The sequence below is a fragment of the Diuraphis noxia genome, unplaced genomic scaffold (genome assembly GCF_037042655.1).
Source record: "Diuraphis noxia isolate RWA-SAM2 unplaced genomic scaffold, SU_Dnox_SAM2 contig0013, whole genome shotgun sequence".
Classification (NCBI taxonomy): Eukaryota; Metazoa; Arthropoda; class Insecta; order Hemiptera; family Aphididae; genus Diuraphis; species Diuraphis noxia.
The window spans coordinates 53,240-65,665 of NW_028301723.1; the positions used below are offsets into that span (position 1 = coordinate 53,240).

Consider the following 12,426-nt stretch of genomic DNA (forward strand, 5'->3'; position numbering starts at 1 on the left):
CAAAATTATTGTAACTGAAAATTATACATCGCTGGAGAATAAATTTAATTTCGATGGTTTAAAATTTCCTACGCCCTTACAACAAGTTAAAATTTTTGAAAAAAATAATAAAAATGTTTTCGTTAATGTATACGGGTATACGGGGTTGATAAGAAGTTCCAGCCGCCGAAGAAATTTCCTACATATGAAGTCTTCCCACTACATTTCACAGACGAAGAGAAGCCGGACCATTTTGACTTGCTTCTGATAACAGATGGAAATAAAAGCCATTACACCTACATCTCTAACTTTTCCCGGCTTATTAGAAAACAAAAAACTGGACATAAGGAATCTGCTGTATTTTGCAAACGTTGTTTTACCAGTTATGACACTCGACCCCGGAAAAATACGCTATGCGGACAAGCAGCACTTGATCAGCACAAACTTATTTGTGGATCGCATAAACCTATCCTACCTCAGATGCCTGAGCCCGGTTCAATGTTGGAGTTTAGTGCATGGAACAAAACACAACGCCACCCCATAGTTATATATGCTGACTTCGAGGCACTTCTCGTTAAATGTAACGAGAAAAAAGGAAAAAATACAACTGTAATTCAAAATCACGAGCCTATGAGTTATGGTTTTTTCATAAAGGCAGATGATCACATACCGAAAGAACTGCTTGAAGAATTTGAAATACCAACATCGACAGTTATATACCGCGGAAGTAATCAAAATAAAGAGGTAGCAAAACATTTTATACAAAGTATTGTGGAAATAGCAGAAAAAATATACAAACTGCTCAAAACCAACACACCAATTATAATGACACCAGAACAGCGATGCATACATGAATTATGTAAAGCATGTAATTTATGTAAAAAGGGATTTTCCAAAGAAAACCATTAAGTAGCTGATCATTGCCATCTATCGGGAAAATTTAGACAAAGTTTATGTAATTCATGTAATCTCAAGCTTCAACAACCAAATTTTGTACCGGTTTTCTTTCACAATTTAACCAACTATGATGCACACTTTTTGGTAACTGAGCTTGGATATGATACAAACACAATTTCTGTAATACCAAACAGCGAGGAGAAATTTATTTCGTTTTCGAAATATACCAACAACTCCTTCACAATCCGCTTTATAGATACATTTAGATTTATGTCCTCCAGTTTATCAAATTTAGCCAAAAATTTAATAACACCAGACTTGGAGAAGTTCAGAGAGACTAGAAAACGTGAGACGTGATATTTGGCATGGGAAAAGCATCCCCAACAGTAATACTGTTGAGTTTGCGGAAATCAACAACTACTCTATATTTTTTGTTACCTAAATCATCTGTTTTTTTGGGTACGATCAATAATGGTACATTCCAAGGGTTATCGCTTGGCGTTATTATACCATCTCGTTGCATTTCTCCTACTTGTTTAGCTATTTCTTCTTTTTGGGCGTAAGGAAGTCTATATGGCTTTTGGTGGATTGGTTGAGTTACTCCAGGAGTTTTGATTTCATGTTGCACTGCATTTGTATACGTCATTTGGTCTCCTTCTAAAAAGAATATATTTGAAAATTTGCTACATAAATCTATAATCACTTCTTTTTCTTCTGTGTTCATATGGTCACATTTCAGTGTGTTCTTCAGAAGTTGGATTCGATTTCCTGTATTTACATTAGTGTTATTTGACTGTAAGTTATTCATTGAAATTATATCATAAATTTCATGAGATAAATCTGAAAGTTTTTGTATTGGTATAACTTGAGTTTCCTCTGATGGATTCATAACATTTATAAGTACTTGATTGTTTTTTACAATGTTTAATATATTTCCACACAAAATATTTTGACCTATTTTTTGTGAATGGATGAGTACATTTGGTTGTTCAGCAGAATCTTGAACATCAAATTGCATTGGAATGTTCATCTCATGTCTAGCTGGGATAGTAGTTGTATTATTTGTTTTGGAAGTTAATTCTCCTTTACTAACGTCAATTATGATTTGATTGTCTTTTAAAAAAGGGTTTCCTAATATTCCATCTCCGCTTATTGGAAAGGTTGAATCAACTACTTGGAATTCTGTTTTGCAAATTGTATTGTTTATTGATACGTTTAGGGTTGTACTTCCTAAGGTATTGACTAATTGGTCATTAATTCCTTGCATTTGGTAAATTTTATCATCAGATACCATGACATCATCTTGAAGTGCATTTATTTTAATTATATGAAGATCTGCTCCTGTATCTATGAGGAAATTGGCAATTCCTTTAACACATTGTGGTATTTGATACGTAGCATGATTGTTTGTTAGTTTGATTTTGCATGTTAGAATATTTAATTTTGGGCTATTATTTTCAATTCGCGAACCGGACAAACGCCCTTTCTGGCCGGTTCTTTTTCGTTTACCGAATTCGATTGATCATTATTATTTGATTTTCTTGTATCTGCATTTTTCTTCTTATAGCATACATCTATAGTATGACCAATTTTCTTGCAATAAATACACTATACTTGTTTAGTCTCCTGATTTATTTGATTATTGAATTCTCTGGATTGTTTACTCTGCTGTCCAGTATCAACATTGTTGTATCCAAATCTACACTAATTTGTATTATGGTTTGCTTTTTGGCAATATTTGCAATATTTACTAATATTCATATTATTTGGTTTGTTATTCAACAAACGTTGTGTTCCTTTATTTGATTGATAAATTCTCTTCTTCTAAACTATCCTTTATGGCTTCTTCTAACGTTGAGTGATTCTTAGGTTTGACTACACCTCGAATAGCAGATGGTAAACCTTCAATATACGTACTTAAAGTTGTTTCTTTTATGTAACTATGTATAGCTTTAGTGTCACCAGCAGATTTATCCTTTGTGCTTACGTTACAAAGTCCATGCAATAGTTTTTCTACTCTCGTTGTATAATCTCGTACCGTTTCACCTTGTTGAAATTTACTAGTAGTAAGCTCTAACTGAAGATATCCGGGTGTGCGTGTAGCACAGAAAGTGCCTTCCAAATTATCTCTAAGTATTTCCCATGTGTACATTGCTTTATGCTGGGTTATCGCGAACGCCTTGCCTGACAATTTAGTAATTATAACTTGTAAGAGTACCGGTTGTACGGTTCCATCAACATTTCGCATGACAAAATTACATGCGTTTATAAATGGGTATATTTCCTGTACATTCTCCCCATTGAAATGTGGAATTAACCTTATTGCAGTCTCTAAGGATAATGTGGTCAAACTAGGTAGTGCCATTGTATTATTAGATTCTATAGTTTGAATATTATCTTTTGTACCTATCAACAATTTTGAATTAAAATTTTTATTTGTTATTTTCGATTCTTGTATTACGTTTTCTTTTTGACGGTTAATCAGTAATCTAGTAACAGGCCTAGAGGATCCTAACAGACTTATGTCAATCGGACGTGATGGTAAGTAGTTTTCGTCTAGATCAGAACTCTCGGAACTACTGTTACTATTATTAGATCTATCTGGCATGCATTAAATTGTATACGTAATAATAATAAAAAAAAAAATTAAATTAATATGACAAGATTATCATGGTTTGTAGTATCACCACTCCCTATAGATAATACCACTATTGATATAGAAACAATAATAATCATACAAATACTAATAGTAACAATGACAACGACTTATAGTCGTACCAGTCGACAATAATACGTTTAAAAAAAAAATATATATATGTATGTATGTATAGTAATATTTTAATAATTAGCTTACAATATTACCCATGAATGCATCGCATTCAGTTGCATTGTGCTCAAGTGATTGTGTGTCCCACGACGCGTTTGCGTTGGCGTAACAGCTTATCGCGACAAAGGCGGCTTTAGCAACACAGCGATGGTGGTGATTGCACTGTGGCGACGGTGACGACGACAACGACGGCAACGACAACAACACGTACGGCGGCGGCACCGTGGCTACAATGGTGTTGTGAAGAGTAGAACACGATGTTGAATACAATGTGTGTCCACTATAAACGGTGCGCTTGTTGTTGACAACTGGAGTGAAATTTTTTTTTTTTTGACCATGGTAGCTTATATGCCACCTCTCAACTGATATACCTACGTGGACGAAGTAGTTTTAATATTTACAAAAAGAAATATAAAATTACCTCGAATATATATTATATAGATATATATTATATTAGTTATCCTTCTGAAGTTGTTTCTCTTCCGAAAATTATGACCACGACACCGCTGCCACCAGTTGTTGTGCTCGTACGGGTTGTTCCGTATGAACGTTGTTTTTTCGTTAGTGTGATGGTTCGATTTTTGGAGAGAGTACAACAAAACAATTTTAAAGATTTAAATACTAATATAATTTTATTGTGAGTCGAAATATATAATTCACTGTATAATTTATTATTGATGGTCAGAACGACGTAGAAGTTTAAAAGAGTTAAGACGACTGACTCTACGGTTCCCTAGCGGGTGCCGTGTAGCCGCAATATTCCGGGAGTCGCCCACACATTAGGCGTTACCCGTAGACTACAATAATATACTCTTATGTTCTAATACAACAGGCTAATACAATATACTAATAGCTAATGCGTTCATAACACCACTATGAAGTCATGCAAAAACATTATGGAGACAAAATTGAGCTCATGTATACAGATACGGGTAAATATATGCATATGTCATATATGTTAATAATATGTTAATTTATCATGTATAATAATTGACATTACTTTTTAGATTCACTGGTTTACTATATTCAGACTGATGATTTTTACGAAGACTTGGCAAACAACGTCAATTTGCTGGAACGGATGGACACAGCAAATCTCTCAAAAGACCATCCGTGTTACATTGCCGAGAGGAAGAAGATCCCGGGTTTGTTTTCTGATGAGACGGATGGGCTCATTATGACTGAGTTTTGTGCGTTGATGGCAAAGTAATACGCATATATTCTACAAGGCAAGGAGAAGATCAAAGCCGAGGGAATCCGTGGGCACGTGGTCAAGAATCACATGACATTCGATGACCATAAGAAGTGCCTGTTTGATGACAGTGATTTAGACGTTTACCGTCAAAATGTCTCCAAACGCTCATTCAAACACCAGCTCAAGACCATTAAATCCAACAAATTAACTTATAATAACTATGATGACAAGAGGATTATACTCGAAGACAATATACATAATTACGCTCATGGGCATTATAAATTTGTTTGCTAATTGTATTCATAAAAAATATGTATATATGCGGTTTATTTTATTGTAATAAAAGTCTTATACTGTATTTCAAATCTTGTTATTATTTATATTTGCTTTATACATACATTTGTTTACATTTGAATCAACTTACATTACATATAGGTTAGAAAATTGAGAGTATGCCGCAATGATATTTAATATACCTATCATTAAATATATTCGGGTTTGATAAAATAATTAATAATAAAAATAAATAATGCCGAGTTTTTTTCTTAGTACTAGTTGTTAATATAATTACTAATAATCACATACATATTTTATTAAATTCCATAATATAAATAAACATATTATATAAAAAATATATCATAATTTTGATAAAAGCAATAATAATTGACATACCTACCTAGATAATGTTATCAAATTTGAAGAAGAATGTCTTAAGTTCATTGAAAACATCCTTATATAATACCCATATTGCTATTAAAAACATGATCAAATAACTGTATTTTATCAAATATATCGTAAATAATCTGATAATATTACAAGTATTTTGAAAAAACATACTCGAAAAGGTTAGTATTTTGAATTAGTATTATGAGTACCTATGGTAAAATATTTAAGGAATATTTTTAATATTTTTTACTTTAACCATGGCATTTATTTGATCGACATGCAATTAGTTAAAGGAAATATCTACCATAGTGTTCTAAGTGTTCAGGTGCAAGCTATAAGTATTTCGATTTAAATATATAGTGGCTATTAAGAGTCTGCGACATCCTGGCGACACGGGTGGTTATTAGGCAGGTTGTATCTAATAGGAATTTATTTGATTAACGCGTTGTTAGTTAATTAATGTCGATACAGCGTTAAAATGATAATATTCATACCTAATGACATAAATTGTCTCCTAATGACAATACGGTGGAAGCCATTCGTACTTATAAATGTTTATTATGCAAAGAACTAGCTTTAGGCCAGACTGAGAAAAAAATTGAAAAAATGAAAGGCCATAATTCATCATGACTACATTATCACACGGCAAAGATAAAGTTTTTACGACTACATATTCTCCTCCAAAACTACACAAGGTTAGTGTAGGTTAGAATAAGTAAGTCTCCTGTAGGTTATACTGAGAAAGAAAAATGTGATTAAAAAAAAAAAAAATGAATGGTTACTTTATCTTCACCGTGTGATGATGTAGTCATGATGAATCATGGCCTTTCATTTTTTCAATTTTTTTTCTCAGTCTGGCCTAAAGTTCAAAGGTCTTAATTTATAATAATATACCAAATACTGCATTATTCATAAGTTTAAAAAAGTCTTTCTCAAAATCAAAAACTAACCTAACCTTTCCATGTCTTTTTAACGAATCTTTGATAATTTTTATACCTTCAAACGAGTTATAATTATTAATAATGTATAATGTATAATAATGCATATATATAATAATGTATAGAACTAAGAATAATTAACTTATTTCATATTATTGATACTTCACCTATCTCCTTTATATATTATATGTTAAATAGAAGACAAATATGGAAGTAATGCACTAGACGTTTTTATTTTATTTATAATTATCTGAACCCGTGCACTTGTAGCCCGTTACAAATACTACCTCTAATGTGTCTCAAACTGTGTGTTGAATTCGTTACTTGTGATAATGCTAGCAATTTATTTTTATGCATATAGATAGATAACTGTTAAAATATATTGATTAATAATCTTACAACGATATAATTGTCCAACGTAACAGTTTTCAATGTAAGAAACATGGATTTTTAAATTCAGCTACACACTTGTAACAATAAAATTGTCCTTGTGCTTTGTCACACCGGAAAATGCAAATGTTTGAATTCCAAAAGCATATTTGTGGGAATAATTGGGATGCTTGTCAACAGTACATCTTCACCTTCACTTTCCGTTTAAAATTATTCATAGCTTCAATGATGTTGTTCATCAACTTTTTCACTGAAATCCTGGTACCGTTACAGAGTCGTGATGGATTGATATTTCATAGAAGAATGATTGGAACGTTAAATTTCAATGCTAGAATGTGCGGTGGCAAATCAAGTGAATTTAAGAAATCAGTTGGATATTTGACAACTTTGTCTTGATTCATTATATACGGCTTCGATAAACTGGTACGTTGTCATGTCGCCTGAAATTTTGTTTAGAATGGTTATATATTGATTGTATTTAAATTATATTTTCAGCTGCCAATAAAGCTTGTGCACTGACGATTTCTGCAATTTCGAGGTAGACTCAGAAAAACTACTTTATCAATTAATTCATTGGTCGTTATTGCTGTCATTTTAAAGACATTTGTTAGCAATAATGTAATTAAAAAACACATCATATCGATAGTAACTTGTAATACCATAGACGTGCACGTGCCATGGAAACAAATAACAAAAATAATAATAACAAATTCAGCGATAATAATTTACTCCGCACTAATAGCAAACATCACTAATAGCAACCATCAATCTCAAAATATCTGTTTGAGCACCTCACGGGGTTGGGCCTATCACTTTTTAAATTTTTTCTGTCTTCTTCCCCTAGGTCTATTATGTCTCTGTACTAAATTTCTTCGCAATCCGTCTAGCCATTTAGGGATGCATAAAGGACAGACAGAAATTCATCTATATACAATATACATATATAAAAGAATTTAACTTCTGGAGGGATCAACGTACAGTGGAATTATATACATAAAGATAATATTGTTTAATTTTCTGGCGTAAAGCTGCAGTTGCATAATTATAAATATAATACAATTATTAAGTTTGAAATTTAATGAACTAACCACTTAAATAAATAAATGGTTATATTATTGTAAAATAATTAACTAATTTCAATCAAAAATACAATACACAAATTACACACTCATATTACTTGTATATTAATAAATTTATATTTTCTGACAACACTTAAACACTCGAGTCTCAATTTCTACGTCAGTAAAATATAAAGATCAATATATTTGGAAAAATGAAGAAAAAAACTATTTTTATTTCCAAGAATTTTTTAACGAATTGTCGATTAGATTGATACCTTAAGATAGTTAGTAATTATTACTACGATCGATTTTATTATATACTAGGTGTAGTACTCAATATAATCAATGTTAAGTACTATTTAAATAATAGATACCAATTACACACTATTTACTTATTTTATATTATTGAAACATTAACTATCTAATTATATTATATATTATGTTAATCAAGATTCCCAGAGTAGTTAAGACAATTCAAATTAGTAGCAAAATGATGTGTTGGATGATTATTTATTACAAAATTGTCGTCTAGGTGTTGAGCTGCTGGAATCAAGCCTTCTGCATTCCATACAAAATATTAAATTATATTATAAGGTATGAAATTTAAACACCAAACAATACAAATAAATACATATTTTTTCAAATAAACTACATAAATCATACATTCATATGACATTATTAGATTTATATTTTCATGAGAAATACTTTTCACCATCATTATTAAAATATTTATGACCTATCAATCTACATTATATGTTAATAAAATATCAATATCAATATTTCTGAAAAAAAGTAGGTATGTAAAAACCTTTTATTTGATATCAATTTTCATTGCATATTATAAATAAATAAATGATGGTCACAAAATAAAATTGTATACGTAATCGGCTGAATTAAAAATTGGGTCTACTCATATCACACACAATAAACGTAAATTTTATATATAACAAAAAAAAAAAAAAACTGAAACATGATTATTACTAAAATACTACATTATAATAAGTACATCTAAAGAAATAAAATTATAATATTGCCAAAAAACTATTTCATTTGCACTTAAATTTGTTTCTATACGTCTTAAGTAACTAATTAAACATCAGTTTTATCTAACATAATGTAATGATAAATTACTTATTTAGTTAAAAAAAGGAAATAAAAAGCGGGTTTAGTCATGGATGTCACTCAGTTTTACAGTTAACTAGATTACGTTCTAATTTAAATATCAAAAATATTTATATATATATATATATATATTATGTGGCGGTCCTGGACGGATACCGCGTGGGTCAGTGGTGTCACTAGGGTAGGAAGTGGTGGAGGAAAAAAAACACAAACAGTTCGCGGTATTATGATTTATTTATTGTGGTGGTTGAAAATACAACCGCCAGAAAATGATCAACACGAAAATCAAAATAGCGGTGGGGGGGGGGGGGTGTGAAGCGTGTGTCGTTCATTGTCGGTCAGAGAACTCACTCTACTATCGAACGGTTCGGAGTCTCGGCAGATCGACAGTTCCAGGCGCACTTATCGCGTATCGGTGTCGTCCGTCGTCGATTGGCGGTTGAAAAGAGAAGTAAGTGCTCGGGTTTCCGCGCAAAGGCCATTTGAATTCAAACGGCTATTACGCGGGCCCACGTCAATTATTATACTCTCTTAAGCTAAGTAAATAATTTCTTTGTATTATCACAACATTAAACTTATTTATGAAAATAAAAATATGTTAAAAAAGTATGTACAAAATTATATTGTGACAATAATTCAATTTTTTATAATAAGGATAATAGAAAAGAGAGATGTGGTCATAACAAGTAATAACAGATAAGCTATTGTTAGATAATTATGTATTAAGATGTTAATTCATATTTTTTAAGACAAACGTGTATGAATTATCTCTTTTTAATTAAAAAAATTACAAATAATGAATAAACAGAGTGTTAAATAATATATTCACCATAAATTATAATATACATTATTCATATTTAGGTATTATCAGTGGGAACATTATGTGTTAAAAAAGATTTATCCTATTTGATTATTATGATCCTTGGATCTTAGATCTTTGATCTAACAAATCAAAATGCCATGTGGGTATGTCTATGTTGCATCAAACTGGAGTTTGTAGAAAAAAATTTGTCACAAACATCACACGCGTATGGTTTTTCACCACTGTGTGTGTGTCGATGTCTAATCAAAATGCTTCTTTGACTGAATGATTTGTCACAAACATCGCACGCGTACGGTTTATCACCAGTGTGTGTGCGTCGATGTATCGTTAAATGGCCACTTTCACTGAATGATTTGTTACACACATCGCACGCGTACGGTTTTTCACCAGTGTGTGTGTGTCGATGACTTGTCAAAATGCTTCTTTGACTGAATGATTTGTCACAAATATCGCACGCATACGGTTTTTCACCAGTGTGTGTGCGTCGATGTATCGTTAAATTGCCACTTTCACTGAATGATTTGTCACACACATCGCACGCGTACGGTTTTTCGCCAGTGTGTGTGTGTCGATGTCTTGTCAAAATGCTTCTTTGACTGAATGATTTGTCACACACATCGCACGCGTACGGTTTTTCGCCAGTGTGTGTGTGTCGATGTCTTGTCAAAATGCTTCTTTGACTGAATGATTTGTCACAAACATCGCACGCATACGGTTTTTCGCCAGTGTGTGTGCGTCGATGTATCGTTAAATTGCCACTTTCACTGAATGATTTGTCACACACATCGCACGCGTACGGTTTTTCGCCAGTGTGTGTGCGTCGATGTATCGTTAAATGGCCACTTTCACTGAATGATTTGTCACACACATCGCACGCGTACGGTTTTTCGCCAGTGTGTGTGCGTCGATGTATCGTTAAATGGCCACTTTCACTGAATGATTTGTCACACACATCGCACGCGTACGGTTTTTCGCCAGTGTGTGTGCGTCGATGTATCGTTAAATGGCCACTTTCACTGAATGATTTGTCACACACATCGCACGCGTACGGTTTTTCGCCAGTGTGTGTGTGTCGATGTCTTGTCAAAATGCTTCTTTGACTGAATGATTTGTCACAAACATCGCACGCATACGGTTTTTCGCCATTGTGTGTGCGTCGATGTATCGTTAAATTGCCACTTTGGCTGAATGATTTGTCACAAACATCGCACGCATACGGATTTTCGCCAGTGTGTGTGCGTCGATGTATTTTCAATTGTCCACTTTGGTAGAACGATTTGTCGCAGACATTGCATGTGTAATTTTTCTTTTCCATTTTTTGTCGGATTGACGTCAGGCTGCTTCTATTTGTAAATAATCTATTTAACATTTATTTATTTTTCGTTAAACTATTTGGTAACTATATACTTTTTTGCTTATAGTCGATTAGATTTAATTTACCAGTTTTCCAAGCCAGTATAATATAATTTTGTATTTTTTAAACAATTAATAGAATTATGCTCTTACTTACGCATTATCATTGACTGATACCGTCTTACTTCTATTTCCGTTAAAAATAACAATTTTATATAATATATTTTCTTTTTTAATTTGTCGTTTAATGCCTGGATTAGGTAATGATATTTAATACATTCCGTTACAAATTTCCGTAGATTTTCTGTATCTCAAAAGTTTTGAAAATATTATCTTATAAAGACATTGCTAATATAAGTAAAAACCTAAATTTAAAGTTTTTAAGAATGTTTTTAACCAAATTAAAACAAAAAATTCCAAAATTAAAATTTCTATAAATAGCTCAAAAATGGCTAAAATTTGCTAAACTTTTAACCGTAAGGAACAAAATCCTAAATACAACAATAAAGATTTCTCGTCATTTTTCATTTAAAGCAATATTTCTGGTAGAAAACGTCGTCCGTAATTATTTAGTATTATAAAATAGTAAATTCATATGTTTTTTTTTGCTTTAACCACTTTTATTTCGAGTAGTAAATTTGCTATGGCCTCATAAATATTATTCTTTAAAATTTTTATTATAAACGATTTTACACTAAGTTTAATCAAAAACGTAAAGTAAAAATATTTTGCGTAAATGAGTCTACTTGGATCAAATATAGAAAATATATAGTGCGTTGACATCCTTAGCTTTATATTCAATACATTGTTCAATTTCCGCTTCGTTCTGAAGTAAATAATCATTCCCTACCTTCAGACTAGGTATAGTCTTATTTTTTGATCAGCAAAGACGACAACGATGGGCGTTGGCGTATTATAATATATTGTCGTGTATTATTTTATAATACTATTTGTACGCGACCAACAAATGTTGGGGTACCCGAAGGACCACTCGGTAACGTCCGAGAGCGAAGAATATAAGACTCTGTTAAGGGGCGTAGGTAGGCAACTAAAGAGCCGTCGCCTTATACTCTCTAGGATAGGCAATATGAAATGCACTACGAACAACGACGACGTGGACAGGAACTAATGTACAATGGAAAGAGGATGTGTCAGTTTAGTTATGGGCGGGGGTC

At 32.1% G+C, this 12,426-nt stretch overlaps 2 protein-coding genes and 1 long non-coding RNA gene across 3 annotated transcripts; 1 reads left to right on the top strand and 2 right to left on the bottom strand.

The window, feature by feature from the left end:
* Positions 1-2,674: 2,674 nt before the first annotated feature.
* LOC149054012 (uncharacterized) lies at positions 2,675-3,241 on the bottom strand. Its single transcript, XM_089230705.1, has one exon. It carries the CDS (start codon positions 3,239-3,241, stop codon positions 2,675-2,677), a length of 567 nt encoding a protein of 188 aa, XP_089086831.1.
* Positions 3,242-4,491: 1,250 nt separating this feature from the next.
* Positions 4,492-5,122, top strand: LOC149054013 (uncharacterized). The gene is made up of 2 exons (XR_016192370.1): positions 4,492-4,635; positions 4,711-5,122. It is a non-coding gene; the product is annotated as an uncharacterized LOC149054013 (long non-coding RNA).
* Positions 5,123-10,025: 4,903 nt separating this feature from the next.
* Positions 10,026-11,213, bottom strand: LOC149054014 (uncharacterized). Its single transcript, XM_089230706.1, has one exon. The coding sequence runs from the start codon at positions 11,211-11,213 to the stop codon at positions 10,026-10,028; it is 1,188 nt and encodes a 395-aa protein (XP_089086832.1).
* Positions 11,214-12,426: the final 1,213 nt, after the last annotated feature.

Excerpts from the sequence above, each read along its gene's own strand:
- LOC149054012 (XM_089230705.1), bottom strand. The coding sequence starts at position 3,241 with ATGGCACTACCTAGTTTGACCACATTATCCTTAGAGACTGCAATAAGG.
- LOC149054014 (XM_089230706.1), bottom strand. The coding sequence starts at position 11,213 with ATGGAAAAGAAAAATTACACATGCAATGTCTGCGACAAATCGTTCTAC.